General features: G+C 41.4%; 1 protein-coding gene across 3 annotated transcripts; it reads right to left on the bottom strand.

Moving 5' to 3' along the window:
- Nucleotides 1-1,364: 1,364 nt before the first annotated feature.
- On the bottom strand, nt 1,365-15,739 carry CLTA (clathrin light chain A). Of its 3 annotated transcripts, XM_054651833.2 has the most exons (7): nt 15,456-15,739; nt 8,980-9,017; nt 6,994-7,111; nt 5,528-5,639; nt 4,076-4,129; nt 2,866-2,901; nt 1,365-1,808 (listed from the first exon to the last, which is right to left on the bottom strand). In XM_054651833.2, exons 1-7 carry the CDS (start codon nt 15,664-15,666, stop codon nt 1,637-1,639), a joined length of 741 nt encoding a protein of 246 aa, XP_054507808.1. In that variant the 5' UTR covers nt 15,667-15,739; the 3' UTR covers nt 1,365-1,636. The 3 variants fall into 3 exon arrangements, with proteins under 3 accessions (XP_054507808.1, XP_054507809.1, XP_054507810.1); XM_054651834.2 differs by lacking the exon at nt 2,866-2,901; XM_054651835.2 differs by lacking the exons at nt 2,866-2,901; nt 4,076-4,129.
- Nucleotides 15,740-16,694: the final 955 nt, after the last annotated feature.

Below are 16,694 nucleotides of genomic sequence, written 5' to 3'. Positions count from 1 at the left end.
ACTGTATACTTAATGTAGTGGACTTTTCTTTATTAAATTATCAGCTCATTTTGAACACTTTTGTTTTCAGAGCTTTTGAATGTGCAACAAAAAGGAAATTTTCGGTCGAGGTGAATACGTAACTAGACAAGTCTAGGAATGATTATCAGTATTCTATGGACTTGCTCTGTGCTTCAGTTCTGTTGGGACTTCCCTGCCATGCCCTTGTGCAGTTCAGAAGATACCTTCTTGCCCTAATCTTCCATGGAATCAAGCTTTCAAACTTGTAGTGTACTATCATTCTCATCACCACCCATCAGTAGTGTGTGAATACACTTGCAAGCATGAGAGTAGGTACAGCCATTACAGACAACAGTAAGGTACAGCTTAACTACTGCAGTCCAACTGGAAAACATTTATTGACTACCTTACCCACCAAAGGGACACAGCTGCTGTGCAGTAACATTCTGAGCTTTGGTCCATCATAGTCTGTATCTGCAGCCCTTTTCAAACTACCTGGACTAACCTTCCAGCTTGTACATAAAAGGTATTAAAGCAATTATGCTACACAGTAGTTAAAATACTGTGTCTTTGATAAACATGGTGGAATAACATAGGAGATTGAACAGATTAGTTTTAGAAGATAGCTAAGGTAAGGTTTAACAGAGCAAGGCTAGAATACAGCCCCTGTGACTGCTCGGTGAGCAAAGGAAGCAGAACACAGCTTTTCTAGATCACTTTGTTTCTGATTCAACCATCTTGGCAGACAGAGCTCCAACCTAGAGATGAGCAGCAGTAAGAGGAAGTCTTCCCTTCTCTTACTCTCCAACTCTACAGTTCACCACCCTAGTGGGAGGAAGTGTCTGCAAAGGTCAGGGAGGACAAGCACGCAGTTCAAAAACATCCCAACAGCCTCTGCACCACAGATCTTTGATTGATTGAAAACCTAGTGGAACACAATAAGCAGTAGAATACCAAAGGTCTTAACTGCAGTGCCCTCTCCTTTGTGTTGAGCCTCAGATAGACAGGCAGAGTGACAGCAGAAAATTATACACAACTACTTACCTGCAGAAGGCAGCGTCCTCAGTCCCACTGGAACAAGATAAGCCCCTTAACAAGCCTGCTGTTTAAGTTTTCTTGAGCTGCTGTCTAGTGTGACAAATTGGATAGTGGAGAAGTTTTTCAACTAAAGCTCTCAAGAGTTTTAAGAAAGCTTAAAGAAACAAGGAGGACAGCCTTGCACAGACCAGAAGCACTGCTGGCTGGACATTCACCAGCAAGATGAAATCACTAGCAATCAAGAGAAATGTTTACTCACACTTAATTCAAACACCCTCTGTCAAAAAGAAGCAGGAAACCTTCTCAATTCATCCAAAGTCAACACATTTTGCTGTTTAAGAGATCTTTAATATCAGTAATGTAGGAAGTGACACCTCGGTGCACAACAGCACAGAGACTACAGTTTTGGAGGTTCTCCCATTTCAGACACAGAAAGGAAACATCAGGAAGAACATGCAATCAAACGATGATCAGCTCTAGATACATCATGATGTGGTCCAAAAATACACATTGAAACAATAAATCAAATTACTGCAAACACAGCTTCTCTGAGTAAGGTTAAGATATTGCATTTGTAGTGTCTCCATTGAGCTTTGCTTCAGCGAACCAGTGGAGCCTGCTTGAGCGAGATGAGGACTGAACGCATGCGGGACACATCTTTTGCCTGCTTACTAGACTTGGGATTAAAGTCACAGAGCTGAGCCACACGTTCCCACTCAGTGCCAGGAAAAACTTCTTCTGCATCATTCACAAAGGCTTCTTCAGCTGCCCTAAAAGCAATGCAATGCACCTTGTGTTAATGCCCAGCATGTAAGGAACTCCTTCCCTCTTGAAGGATGCAGTTTCTTTCAGCATGTTTCGTAAGAAATGTGACCTGACAGCTGCTTGTGGACATTATGGCCACGTAAGCTCCCACTGCCCCAATCCTGGAGATGAAAGTAGACTGCAGTAGTATGCTATGCACAAGCAGTGCAGAGGATTGCAGAGGATTGTGTAAAATGTTGGAATACAGGTGTTTGGTTTTAAGAATACGTATTGAGTCTTTGCCTAAGGAGTAACCACACAAGCTTCCAGGAAGTAAGGTACTTCTTTTGTAGGCATTTTATTTATGGAGAAAGCCCAGGTCTTAAATAGTTAAGCCTCTGCTGCTTGATGGCTTATACTGGACATTTGCCAACTGGAAATTTACAACTGCCTGCAAGCATGTCTTAAACAAATTCTGTTTGAGGATTTAAATCAGCCCCAAGGCCTACAGGCCATCATAAAACTATCTGCTGATGATTCCCAATGCTGTAGTGAAGCAGCATGAATCATAAGGAATTTAAGTCAGAATCCCATGCTTGTGAATGCAATAAACTACAGCGTATCTTGGCAGAGGAGATTACTTGTTTGAGGTCACCTCACAGAACAAATGGATTTCCCCTGCTCTCACCCTAAGGAGACTCTAAGAAGGCTTTGTACATTATGCACATTATGTACACTGTACATTATGTACAGTGGCTTCCCAGCTGTATTATTTTGGCTTTTCTATGCTGCCAATAGCATTGCTTCAATGCAGGGATAGCACTCCAGCATCTAGTTTACATGATGTGGGGCCCTGGTAGCTGCCTGATTGCAGAAGCAGTAAGCATCAAGAGATCAAACCAAATCCATCTACTCCAACAAGCAGTACAGAGAAAGCAGTGAAAATGACTCTCCCATGAGGGTTCAGCAATATTCACAAGGATGATAAGGTTACAGACACCACTGAAGACAAGGATCACTACAACACTGCTACTTTATGTGACATGACACTTTTAAAGGGCAGTGAAGATTTTTTTACTTAACTGTTCTAGGCTGTAGCAAGGATGATTTATGTTTGTGCTTAAAGGTGAAGAGAAGAAAAGAAACAAGGAGAGAAAGTTTAAGTCAGATATAGAAAATGAGAATGAGTTTAATGCAGATGATTAGCTGGCTGAACATGCACTAGTAGCTTAGCCTACATTCAGGAAACAGGCAGCCAGTTTTATTATGCAGCACTTACACTGCACATTTGCATTGGACATATAACAATAATGGTTTTATTGTAAAAATCTAACAAAATCAACTCCAGGAAATTTCAGAAAAGTTAAACACCACCTGTAAATCCATCATTTCACAAGTCTTGGTTTACATCTACCTACAGTTAGCTGTCAATTTCACACCAAATCTTCAATATTAATGCACTCAAAGCCAGAACACGGCTCACCAATACACCTTCTAAAGGTGTCACCTTAGAATCTGTGACATGTCCATCTTTCAATTCAAGTCTACAAATTAAGGGAAGAAATTAAAATACATGAACAAGCCAATGAACATTGCAATCCTTCTACCCCTCAGAAACTAGCATACTCACTGGGGCTTGAAAGTCACAGCTCTATTTTCACTGACCTATTAGGCTGGCAAAACATCTACACTACTCCTAAATGTCTTCCCAGCAGTTTACACTGATTTCTCAATGCCACCTTCTTGTACTTTCTATCTGTTCTCTAATAGCCTCCTATTTCTACATGCATGCACATTTTCTGCCCTGATTCATGTCAGGCAATTCCCCTCCACCTTCCTTGGCTTCTCTGTGAACCTTTATGTGCAAGCATTGCTTGAATATTTTTCTGATATGTAGGCAAAGCAGGTGGTCACTGCCTATTACAGAATTAAGCACTGCTTCTCTGTGGAAGGACTAAATACAGCACCCATGTGAAACTGCAGGCACTAACCCACATCCCCAGCAAAGCATCTTGCTAAGCAATGTTCACTGGCCTGGAAACAACTGTAAACCCTTAGGTCTAAAGAGTACTCCAGTCATTACCATAATTCCAGGGCTATGTACACTACATGACTTAATCTGAAAGTGCTAGGATTTGTGCACTGCATACAGGAGAACTGCACTTAATACTGCAGACCAGAAGTGGTCCAAAAAGTAAATATTCAGAAGGCACCTTCAGACACGCAGCACTATTTTTGATCCTGCTTATTATCATGTTGACTAGCAAGCAGAATTAGTAGTTAAGCAACATACACATAACCAATCACGTCAGCGAAGGGTTGTTTGTAGAAAGCTTCATCTGCCACCCTAGGTAGCAAGTAGTCCAACAGGCAGGCAAGCAGGCAGGAGAAAAGAGATAAGGATGAGAAGTACGGAACACAGCTGGAGGCAGTTTTAACAAGCATATTAACCTTGCATCACTTAGACTTACTGTAACAGGAAAGCAGTTACCACATGGAATGGATCAATTAAGCATTGGTCAGAGGGGCAACACAGAAATTCTTCCACATCCTAGAAGTTTAGATCAGCTAGTTGAGGACTAGAGCCCCAATGTAAGCATTATACTACCCACAGAGGACAGAAACTACCAGTAGGCAAGAGATCTCACCAGGGTGATGAGAATGCCAAACACTTCTGTGCAACACCTGTTTAATGTGCCCTGCTCCAGACTCCGTATCCTGCACTCAAACACTGGCCATAATAAAGCCATGAGGGTATCATACCAACTAGGACAGTACTAATCCTGTTTCCCTTTCTTCACTCAACCAAAAGGTGGTGAATTCCTCAGTGAATGTTATGGAAGTGGCAAATCCATAATTCTGAAGGCAGTGTAGGCCTCCTTTCTTCCTTTAGAAAGAAGAGTAGTCTAGCTAGGACTTCATTTAATAAAGACAAACCTGATGGCTATTTTGATAAGAAAAGCAGTATTTCAAAAAAATAAACTAACAAAATAAAACAAAATTAACAAAACAGCAGTTTTGAACAGCAGTTTTGAACCCTGTGAGTTCCCAAAATATAAAGCAGTCTTGATGATTACCTAGAATGAAGTAGAGATTTAAGAGGCATTAAGTCAGTTCTATCACTTTTACCGTCATGTACCTTGAAGTCAAAATTCCACAGGGAACTTCTAAGAAAGTGTAAGAGCTTACTATTCCAGCAACCAAGTCATCACTTTCTACCACAGGACCCATAATTAGACAATTCAAACCACTACAGACACAATCAGCATTTAGTTTTTCACTAGTAGAACTGAGTCATGTAATTTCTGAACTGCTTCCAAAAAGAGCAGCAAAAGATTTTAAGATATTTAATGAAATTACCTGTAGCAAAGATTAACTAGAATGCCATTTCCATATGTTCTAAAGTAAGCAAGTAAGAATGCTAGTCTCAGGGTAGGTAACTGCAGACATTGAAGGCCTGTGCAGCTGGGAGCATGACAAGAAGTGGGCAGAATAAAATATTTTCTGGCCATATTAAAGCTTCATGTCCTAAGGAATCTTCAGTAATACCTGATCATCATCTTAATGCTTCCTGGATATTTAATCTAGATTATCTAAGAAAACTTAAAAACGTAAGTTGTAGGAGTGTTTACTTTAATGATCTGAAGGACTATTGCCTTAGACATAGAAGAAGTATTCTCACCTCCCTTCCTAATTATTTTCATAACTAGAACCATAACTCCCCTGATGACTGGAAAAACTTTACCTGTTACTGGCTTTTGTTTTCTCGAGCTTTTCATCTTGCCTTGCATACCACTCTTCCAACTCTTTTATTGCTTTCTCTTTCCATTCTGCTTCCTGCTTTCGTGAGTTTGCATCTGAAGATTTAAGAATTGCTTTGTCAGTCACGTTTGTATTCAAATGCATCTCGCAAACATTTCAACTTATGGTTCAGGGTGCACTCTAGTGCAGACACTTGCTTCACCAACTCAGGTAAGGGTTAGGAGATTTCCTGATTTAGTCTTATGAGAACTCTTAATACTACAAACATTCAAAGGATTAGCTGAACAGAACTTCTGTCCTGCGTAACTGGGGCAGTCCACTTCAGTTTAGTATAGGCACTTTGCAGAGTAGCTCAGATTCAGTCAATCTGTTGGTCTGCAAACTGCTCAAACCAGAAGCACTTCCTTCTTCCTTGCTATGCCAGTGCTAGAACAAACCTTAGTAAAACCTCTATGCTTAGACAAAGTGAAGGAACCTGGCACTCCACATGCTTTTACACACAGCCTACAGTTCAGGACAACCTCACCTGCTGTAACTAATACAAAAGAGGAGTGAAACTGTCAGCTTTATCCAGAATTACATCTTACAGAAGGTCCTGTCCTAACAATTTCAAGCAAAGGCTCCTCCACCATGTAAGTGGGAAGCACATCAGTTTGTAGTCTCTTAGACACTGTCCATGGGTAGGTACCACTGCATTTGATAGCTGTATTTAGTTTCATTAATAATCCATTATTTTCTTAATTTAGTTATTAGATTAAGATCCATGTGACAACAGATGGCCTCAGCTATTACAAAATGAATAATCTTTATCCTTTGAAATAAACTACTAATGCCTGTAGTATTTATTATCATCAAAGCTTAAAAAAGCTTTTCATTTTCTGTCAGCTCATCTCTATGTAAAGGTTGAGAGAGCCACTTGCTTGCTGACTCCCACACCAGTCTTAAGTCTGCTTACTAGAAGACTCATCCAGGAAGCATGTTAAGACTCTGAAGAAGCACTGCCATGGTTCAGAATTCAATTGCTTAAGAATCATAGAATGGCTTGATTTGGAAGAGGCCTTTAAGATCATCTAGTTCCACCTCCTTTGCTGTGGGCAGAGACACCTTTCATTAGACCAGACTGCTCAAAAACCCCATTCAGCCTGGGATGGAGCATTCACAGCTTCTCTGGGCAGCCTGTGCCAGTGCCTCACCACCCTCACCACAAAGAATTTTTTTCCTAATGAGTAATCCAAATCTACCCTCTTTCTGTTTAAAGCCATTCCTCCTTGTAAACTACACAACGCTCTCTTGTAAAAATTCCCCCTCCAGTTCTTCTGTAGGGCCCCTTTAGGTACTGGAGGGCTGCTCTAAGGTGACCCCAGAGCCTTCTCTTCTCCAGGTAGAACACCCCCACCTCTCAGCCTGAGAGGAGCTGACATTAGGTTACTCAACAAACACCACGCTTACCAAGTTGCTCCAGACGCTCCTTTTGCTCCTCTCTCCACTTACGAATACTTTCTGGTTCTGACTGCAGTCGATCTACTTGGGAGATGGCAGCATAGCAGTCTGTGGGACCATTACTCTCCTTGGAGGAAAGGAACAGTAAAGTCATTTGTGTAGAACAAGTGATTTCGGATAACTGCCTGCCAACTATATAAAATTATACTCTATTTGAATTGAGCCAATAACACATTCATTTGATGTTATAACACATTTCCACCATTAAAAACATCTTGCTACAAATCACAGCAGAATCAAAGGAAATTAACACAGGGATTCCTCCAGAAATCAGGGATCAAACAAAGATTCAACACAACTGGAAATACAAGTGCCACAAACACTTAGTGCCAGAGCACTAAGCCCGCAGAATGCAGAAGACAATGCCTAGCACCTCACTACACAGTTGTAGGCCATATATTCTCTGAGTTCATCTCACCTTAAATATTTGTTGTGAAATAATTTTCTTTATGGTTTTGTGCACAGCAGTACAAAACATTCTTTGCAGCTTATTTGTCTACTTCAAGAGACATCTGCATATCACATTACAAAATTTGGATTGCTGTATGCAGCTTATAACCCAAGAGGCATTTTAATATTTAATCATCAGAACAGTGAGAGTACTAGCATCCTTTTCACAATGGAACATCTCAAAGACTCGAAATGAATAGGGCTAACATTAATACACCAGATTTACAAAGCTAATGAATATTGTGGTATTTGCTACAGAAGATACTCTAAGTTTAATGACTTTTATTGCTTCATCCTACCCCTAGCAGAGTTAAGGAATACCACTCCTATGAGTACCAGGTCGACTGCAGCTTACCACAGATTTGGCTTGCCCCTCTCTGGACTTCTTGTAGCCTCAATGAAGAAACAATGCAAAGAGAAGACACTACACTGGTGCAACACCACCAGGCTTCACATTTCTTCCAAAGCAAAATAAACTGGGCAGCTGCAGGGCCAGCTAGTTACGGGTAGCTAAAACCGAAGTTATGTATAGCCCATTCAGTCTCTTCTTTCTGATTAAGAGGAAGCTCTGTCAGCCAAGCAACTGATCTCTTAGAATTTCAAACACAAAATCAAGGTACCTAAAAAGGGAAATCTACCTTCTCTTGTACAAGGAAGAGCAAAGGGCCTGTGAAATACAGGTTGTCCCATCAATCTCACAGTAATGCTGAGGATATAAGAATGTCAGCAGCAGTGAAAGCTGTTTGTCTCCACAAAGCTCAGCATTCACTTAAAACTCTAAGGAGAAGTACATCGCTTACGTTGCTTCATTCCCAAGCATTCACTTAATCAGGCTAACGAGTCAACTGTGACACCAGGCAATGACCATGCCTTGAAATTCAGTTACGACAAAGTGATTGCCTTAGCGTGCCTCCTTCCTCCCTGACACCAATTAAGCAGGTATCTCCTTCTTTTGTCATTATCGTGGCTGTCTAACATGCTTTCATACTGTGATTGAGCTTTTTAGCCAGAAGCTTAATTTCATGCATCTTCATGTCACTAAGAAATGTATAATGTTTTCAGTCCGTTCCTTGTAAGACTATTTTGATAATAAGACAACTAGGATGCATGAATTATCTTTAAAGAGCAAGCAAATCTGAAAACTCTACTTTAAACTAGGTAATCAGAGCACACTTTCAGCTTAGCAGCCAGTGTAAGTCAATGTAAAGTCATATCACAGAGCCTAACAGTCTGCTTTACAGTGCTTACATACTGTTAAGCCACATTTCAAAATGAACTGCTGCTTTATGTGGCCTCTAAGTTCAGAGGATGGGCATAATTAGGAAGACTGACAACTCCACGAGATGAGCTACCAGTACAGAAGACCCTCCTCAGATACGAGACAAATTTACTTTAAAGACAAGAAATAGGAAGTATTAGTCTACATTAAGGTAAAGTTCTCACAGTAGAACAGCACATTCTAAGTACAGAATACTTCTATCTTACCTGATAGACATCCCCGTTAACCACTCCATCAACGGCATCTGTAAAGAGGTGACTTGTTTAGTCATTTGAGAAAGATAGAACAGCCAGATTTACTGATTTCTGTAACTTGTATGGAAAGCTTTACTAAAGTAGGTAATGTGGAAGTTGTGAAAGGGAATGTTACTTGATACCCTGCAGGGACACTTCCTTCTTCCTGCACTTTTCTGGACAGGCATGAAAAACCAAGTGAGCCACTGTTCTGCAGAACCAGAAATACGAGGTCATTTCTTCATCATGAGATCCTGCTTTTAACAACACAAAAAGCAGAGCTGATACTGCTGAGAATCTGCTACAGACTGTGTTCTAAAGCTACTCCCACTTTGTCATCCCTCTCTTAGAAGCTGACTACTATACATCTGTTCTTAAGTTAAGAAGGATGACTACCAGTTTTTTAGTGTCTACCTGGAAGATTAACAATGCTGCAGCCAACAATTGGTAATTCTTATCCTACTGTTGTTATCTCCTAATTAGCTCAGAGATAAAGCTGACATTCCTAGGAAAGTCACCTTTCTGCTACCATCTGTGATGACATGCTTGATAGCTCCTAATTCAGTTGCAGCATTATTATCTCTGAAATGACAGTGGCAACACAGCCGTAGGGAACAAATATCAGGTGTGAGTCAAACCTTTAAGTTTTTGAAACTATTTAAATCTCTGGACTATACAAAATACACCAAGATTTTCAGAAACTGCTAAGTCTCAGCAGGGCATCTCTCTGGAGCAGCGCTACATAACATCTATCAGCATGCTATACCAAGTACTCATGTTACTCTCATATCACCATGGATAAATCTACCACACAAAAGTGTGTCCACCATAATACAACCCTCAGTGAAAGAAGTGACTATACCAAAAAGTAAGCAGAAAAATCACGTTATTTTGCACCACCATCTTAAAAACAGATAGCTGACTGACCTAAAACTATGCAAGTTATGCTGCTGTGTCCTCTTGTTTGCAGCTAGGTATGCACCAGTTTCATAGTTCTAGTGAATGGCACACAGGAATTTCTTCATACTCCTTTATAAGTGAACTGAAGAGCAGTCCTAAACTGTGTTATGTAGAGGACTGTAAATTCATTAGTTCAAGAATGGCAGTTAAGTTGGAGAATACTAGTCCCCAAGAACATAGTTACTAACTTTTGCAGGGGAAGACTCAAATTAAGAAAAAATAGTTTTTCAGTTATGAGAAACTATATTGTATAACTAGACTCCCATAACTGAGAGATGGTTGCTACTTTGTTGGATTCCTACTCCTCTGGAAGGTACAGGAGGCCTTTAAAAAGACTACAGTCACCAGCTGGGTGAGAGGGCTCATAAATCTTGAGGATGCTTCCAGGAACAGTGATAATATGTTTTTCTTGTCACACCAAAAAACATTCCTTACAGTCTTCACTACTCAGGCTGGCAGGTAAAAGGAACAACATCATTGTTTAAGGCTGTGCCTGAGATGAAACACATAGGTTTGCCTAAGGGCCATTTCTGTTCTGCACAGAAACAGCCACTAACAGAAATTGAACTAAGTGTTTCCAGAGGGCACCCAAGTTAAAAGTATTAGCAGTATTAGAACAAATTTCCCATCTGTTCTGAGCTCCCTAGAACTTGCAATTAAGCTGCAGAGTCAGCATGCTGACTGAGCTAATCTCAAGCAGAAGAGGAAACAGAAATGTACCAGCATGCTGTCATATGCCAATACAAGTGTGCTAACTGCAACAATACCATTAGTCAAACATTCCTTCATTTCAGCTCTCCAGTCTTCACTCTTGTATAATTAAGTATAAAGTACAGAAAAACTGTCTGCCAGCCTTCACATCAGTAACCAATGCTAGTTGTGTATCAGATTTTTCTGTTCACAGAAACATGCAATTTCATAAGCTTCCCACAGAAAAAGCCTAAATACTGCTAGTGCCATCATAACATTTTCAGCAGCCATAAACAACGAGACTCCTCTACTGGCTTCAGAGTCCATCCAATTCTATCACAGTATTGTATCTCCTGAAGTTAAAATCCACATATTTAGAACCATCTCAGTTACCAATGATCCACTCTCCTTGTTGTTTGCTTTTGAACTTAAGATAAACTTTTATTTTTAAGGGCACTGTTGCAATGAACACATATAAACATATAAACATTTACAGTTCTGCAACACATGCTGACAGTATGGTAATAATGAACATTCATACAGCAACACAGATACCTTTTAGAGTCTGAAAGAGTCTGGAGAGGATAAGTCATATCAGCTGCCTTGCATTCCCAGGAGATACAACACCCAAGCTTGCCAGAAATAGAAAGCTAGCATTAATGCCCTCCACATTTACTACAGCTTACAAAAGAAAAGGCTGGGGAATTTGAAGATAAATACAAAAAGCATTTTGTCACTTCTGTCCTAGAAGTCAATATATGGCCTCAGAGATTTATCACAATGATGATTAACTATTCTGAAGGCTGCTACTATAATTATTACCACTCAGGATCACTTGGCCTGAAAGGAAGTTAGCTTAGCCTTGTTCACCAGCCTCTCTAAAGTCTTATTCTCAATGCAAAAGTGGACTGTTACCTGAAACATCAGAGGCAGGGCTTTGCAGTACACTGAAACATTTTTCTCACACTCTTTTAAAGTAGAAGTATTTTTTATGAGTTACCTGCAGCATCTCTTTTAAACAATAAGTACTCTAAGTGCTGCTACTTTCAATAGGTTAGCAGCTCTAGCTAAAGAACAGAAGAACATAAAGTTTAATATATTCTGACATCAGGTTAAGTAACTTCACCACTCAAGGTCTAGTTTACCATCCTTTTTTCTTTTAGGCAGTCATGCTTTAATTTTACCTACTTCTAACCCATAACATGATAAGAAAGAAGGATCATTTACAAAACTTTTGTTTACATAGTTATGAAAGAAGCTGGAGAAGAAATAATTTTTCTAGCCATAACTCATCCTCATGCCTGTGTGCAAAACAAAGGCAAGCAGCTCAGGAAGAGTGCTTCTTTCCAGTGTTTTAGTTTAATCTGCTGTCCTACCAAAACCCATGAGTTCCCTCATTTTCAATATAATCAATAGGCTAGAATTAAAACACATCTGCAATAACACTGTGCCATAACAGCTTCTATAATTTTCCAATCTAACAGCTTCTGTAATTTCCACCTTCTGTACATTTCCACTAGTATTCTCTTGAAAACAAAACAAAACGAAAAAAGATTTTTCTGTCCTGACTTCATAATAATGCAGCATTACTAACAGAAGCTGACAGATACCATTCCTTTCTCATACCTTTATCAGTGCTGTCTTATGGGGCTCTGAAGCCTCAGACGCTGATTGCATAGCAAAACCCAGATCAATGGCTGTTCAAACAATTAAGAAAAAATCAACAGCCAGACAAGAACTCTTTCTGTTTGTGGTGCTAACTACAGAGACAGGAGGAATCAATTCTTTCCTAAACAATTTTGAAGCAAATTGATACTCAGCTCCTGAAAGGCTATTAAATGAAGTACCTAGAGAAACCACCAGACACAATTAATTTTCTTAATTGCTAGAGGCTCACTAACATCTTTCGAAGATAAGAGAAACATAATTCAGTCAAGTTCATATAAAACTTTCAGGCGTGAAAATGTAAAAGCAATGTCTGAGACTAGTCAGCCTACATTAAAATTGTGTATTTGCATGATTTTCAACATATATAACTGCTTGTCTTTGAATGAAATTCCCCATAAGAAGCTACTTGCCAAACTGCCAGGATGATTTGTATTGGCATACAGGATCTAGAAATCACACATTTCCCCTTGAACTCTCTCTCTCTCTTGCTCTTGAACCAATACAACCTCAAGACGCACTATTGAGAGAATCTCACTGCAAATACATGGACATTGATTCATCACTGAAAAATAAATGTCATAAGATATCATGTTACCCATACCTAAGCAACAGCATTCCATTACTTGATTTATACAGTACTCTCTGCTTTCTGGAGCAGGGATTATGCTTCACCTTCCAAGGGAAATAAGATTAGGTTTTTGCATGCTCAGACAGCTTGAATGGCATAGCTATTTACATAATGAATAGCCTACTGGATCAGGCCTGGATCAGTATTCCAACCCTGATCATGGCAACATGAAATGATACTGTGTGAGACGCACGAGGCTGGCAGCATTCCGCCATTCCCACCATACTCACCCAGTATCCACCACTACGACAATTAACAAAATTCCCAATAATGATATTTACAATTCATGAAGCTCACTTCTGTCTATGTATTTGTCTAACTATTTACCAAGAGACTGAAAGTGAAAGACTGTTGATGAGAAACTGTGATTCTTAAAACTGTTATTTCAAGAAGCTGATGACTGCTTGTGACTGTATCTGAAGTTAAGATCTTCAAACTTCAGTTGAGAGCTGCCCAAGTTATTAGTTTTGGCCCAGTGTTTATAAAGAACTTATCCAAGAGACCTGTAAATAAGGAGTTCAAGAAAGGTTACGGTTAAAAAAAGTAAATCCACAAATCCCTGGTCATTATGCTTAAGGATTTACATAAGAAATTGCATTGTTTCAAGGAGAAATTTGCATTCACCTACTCAATTACAGAAGAGTTTAATGAGCTAACATGCCAGAGACTACAACTGTCTGATAATTATTAAGGTACTGATCAGATGATAAGAAATGTCTAACACAAATGGCAAAAGAAGTCATTAGATCATTTGTCACCATGCCTGAACCAGTACATTTTGCATGGCTGAAGTCTGTTCTTTTTAACATGGAGCAAGCAAGTACAGGCTCTGACAGTCAACAGAGATCAATATTCTGTTAAAAAATAGGGCCACCACAAGTCCACAAGCATCGTCTACCATGCCTATTTAACAGGCCAGAGCATAAATGCAATCCCAGGGCATAAAAGGAAGCAAGATGACATACAGTTCCTGCCTAGGGTTCCCAGATCCTTGGATCATATTATCATATTTATTATTTTATTAACTTATTCCTAAAGTTCTCCAATAACCCTTTTGCAGTTCATGACAAGTCAACTTACATGACTTCAGAAAAAGTGCTTAAAAGGCAGATTAAGAACTACTTCTTAATGAGAAACTAATCTAGAAGCATTAAACAAATCAACTTTTTGACAAGGAAACACTTTGCAATAGTCATCATTACATGTATGTAGAGAACATACTCTTCTAGCTGTTCCAGTATATTGTGGGCAAGGTCAATGATAGATTATTTTTTTTCAACTAAAATAGTTTTCAAACAGCTGCTTTAATGTTCCAGAGTCTGTTTGGAACATAAAGCCCATGTAAGGCATGATGTTTGTTTAAGGCTTCTGAAAGTAAGAAGGGAAGTGACCATTGTGTCTGTTTCTGCACTATACATAGAATACGGAAGTCAAATTATGTATGGTACCAAAACAGGATGGTGTTCTGATAACAATTATCCTCAAGTTCTTGTACTGGAACAAAATAGTCCCCAGTAAATACCTTTTTTTTCAGGAGTATGTAATCCATATATTTTGGAACTTATGAGTGAGCTGACGTTAAGAGCAGTGCTACCTCCAGATAAGCAGTGGAAGGTCTCCATTACGCAGTTTATCTAGATGAGCTTTATTGACCGAAATACTACAAACCTGCCCCCTCATACATAAGATACGTCAGTAATTTCTGATATCAGGTTGCAAAATGAAGACTTAATTCTAAAGATGTTCCAACAATGAACTGGGGAGCAGTTATTCAACTCAGTCTGAAGGAGAGTGGCATCCTACTGCAGTGACAAAGGGAAGTCACATGAGAGCAAATATGTCCCCAGTATGTATTTGGCCCTGGTGATAAGAAGAAGCAAAGTCTTCTGAGAGTATTGCAACATCAACCCCTTTCCACTCGGGCTTCGGTTAAAACCTTTCAAAAGGAGAAGTGTTTATTTTGGGCTGCTTTAGCCACCATTAGACTATAATCCATACTTCTCAACACTCAGTTCCCACCCTTCTCCAAACGCGGGTTCTGCAGTGTCGGGCTTGCTACATTCAGTACAAAGGTTACCAAGGAACAAAGGCTAAAGGTTTAGTAAAATTAAACATTAGCTTAACTCCTCTTATGCTTTAAGACTAAGATCACCCCCGCTGAAGACAGAAATGCAAGTGGCGGATTTATTCAGCTTTCAGAAGCCTTCCTTCAGACAGGCTCCTGGATTAGACGAGATCAGCACCGTTCTCATTAGGACACAGGCACGGCTTAGGCATCTTCAGGTGATACAAACTATAACCTGGGAGCAGGGAGGTAGCTCACCTTGCGGCGCAGCGCGGACGGCCCCGACCCACCCTCGGACCAGCCCCGGGCAGCGGGCCCCGCTCGGGGCACAGCGAGGGTCCCGCCGGCGCCGCCCCCGCCCGGCCGCGCCGCGCCGAGGGACGAGGGGACCCGGGACCCCTCAGCCCCCGCCCCACCCGCGGCCCCCGCAGGGCGTACCCGCGCCGAGGCCCTCGGGACCCTGCAGTGCCTCGGGCACCTCGCCGTTCTCCAGGATGCCGTAGCCCTCGTCGTTCTCGATGCCCGCGATCTCGTTCTCCTGCTGCGCCAGGAAAGCGGCGGCGGGATCCTCCTCGCCACCGTCGGGCATCCCGTTCCCAGCGGGTGGCTGCTGCGGCTGCTGGGCACTGAAGAGCTCCATGTCGGCCATGGGTGAAGGCGGACAAGCAGCTGCGGCTCCGCACCGCGCCTACGCCGGGCAGCAGCGCGGAAAGGGCGGGATCGCCCCGCCTGCGCCAATGAGCGGCGAGCATCGCCGGCTCCGCCCAATCAGCGAGCGGCCGTGGCGGGGCCTGCGGAATGCGAGCCAATCAGTGCCCAGAGAGCACCGGGTGGGCGGGGCGGGGCGGAGCGTGGCCCCCGTGCCCGGAGAGCCGGGTGGCACCGGCGGGCTCCGCTCCATTGGGCTCCGCTCCATCGGGATCCGCTCCTTCAGGCTGTAGCCGGTCCGGAGTCGCCTCTGCCAGCCTGTCAAAGCACAGGCGCTCCGCTGGGATAAGACACGGGTCCATCGACAACTTGGAGACAAATTCGAACCCCCAGAATACGTCCAAAACATCAGTTGTGTCAAACATCTTTCGTGATATTGGGTGTCTTCTCTCTGACATAGGGAAGCTTAAGTCACAGAAACACAGAAGATGTTGGTAGGGACCACATTGGGTCATCTATTCAACCTCCCTGCTTAAGCAGGGTTATCCCAGAGCATTTGTCACGGGATTGTGTCTATATGGTTCTTAAATATCTCCAGTGAGGGAGAGTTCACACCCTCTCTGGACAATCTGTTCCAATACTCAATCACCCACACAGTAAAGCTCTTTCTTATGTTTAAGTGGAATTTACTGTGCATCAGTTTTTGACAGTACTCTCGTGTACAAGTGGTTGGCACCACCAAGAAGAGCCTGGCTCCCTGCTCTTGACACCTCTGCCTTTAGACATTTATACACATTGATGAGATCAAACCACTGTAAATTCAGGAAGCATGTGTTCTATTGAAAAAATGTTCATCAGAAGGGCAGTGATTTCTTATACAATTTTTTGGACAGTTGCTTCAATCATGTTCTTGTATCTGGGTATTATAACACAGATGGAATCATACAATTGTAGAATGTGAAGGGATTAGAATGGACTAAAAGATCATCTATTCCAAACCCCTGCTGCCTTGGGCAGGGACACCTTCCA

This window comes from Agelaius phoeniceus, chromosome Z (genome assembly GCF_051311805.1).
Source record: "Agelaius phoeniceus isolate bAgePho1 chromosome Z, bAgePho1.hap1, whole genome shotgun sequence".
Classification (NCBI taxonomy): domain Eukaryota; kingdom Metazoa; phylum Chordata; class Aves; order Passeriformes; family Icteridae; genus Agelaius; species Agelaius phoeniceus.
Note: the sequence above shows the minus strand (reverse complement) of the source record. Positions and strands in the feature narration are given on the sequence as shown.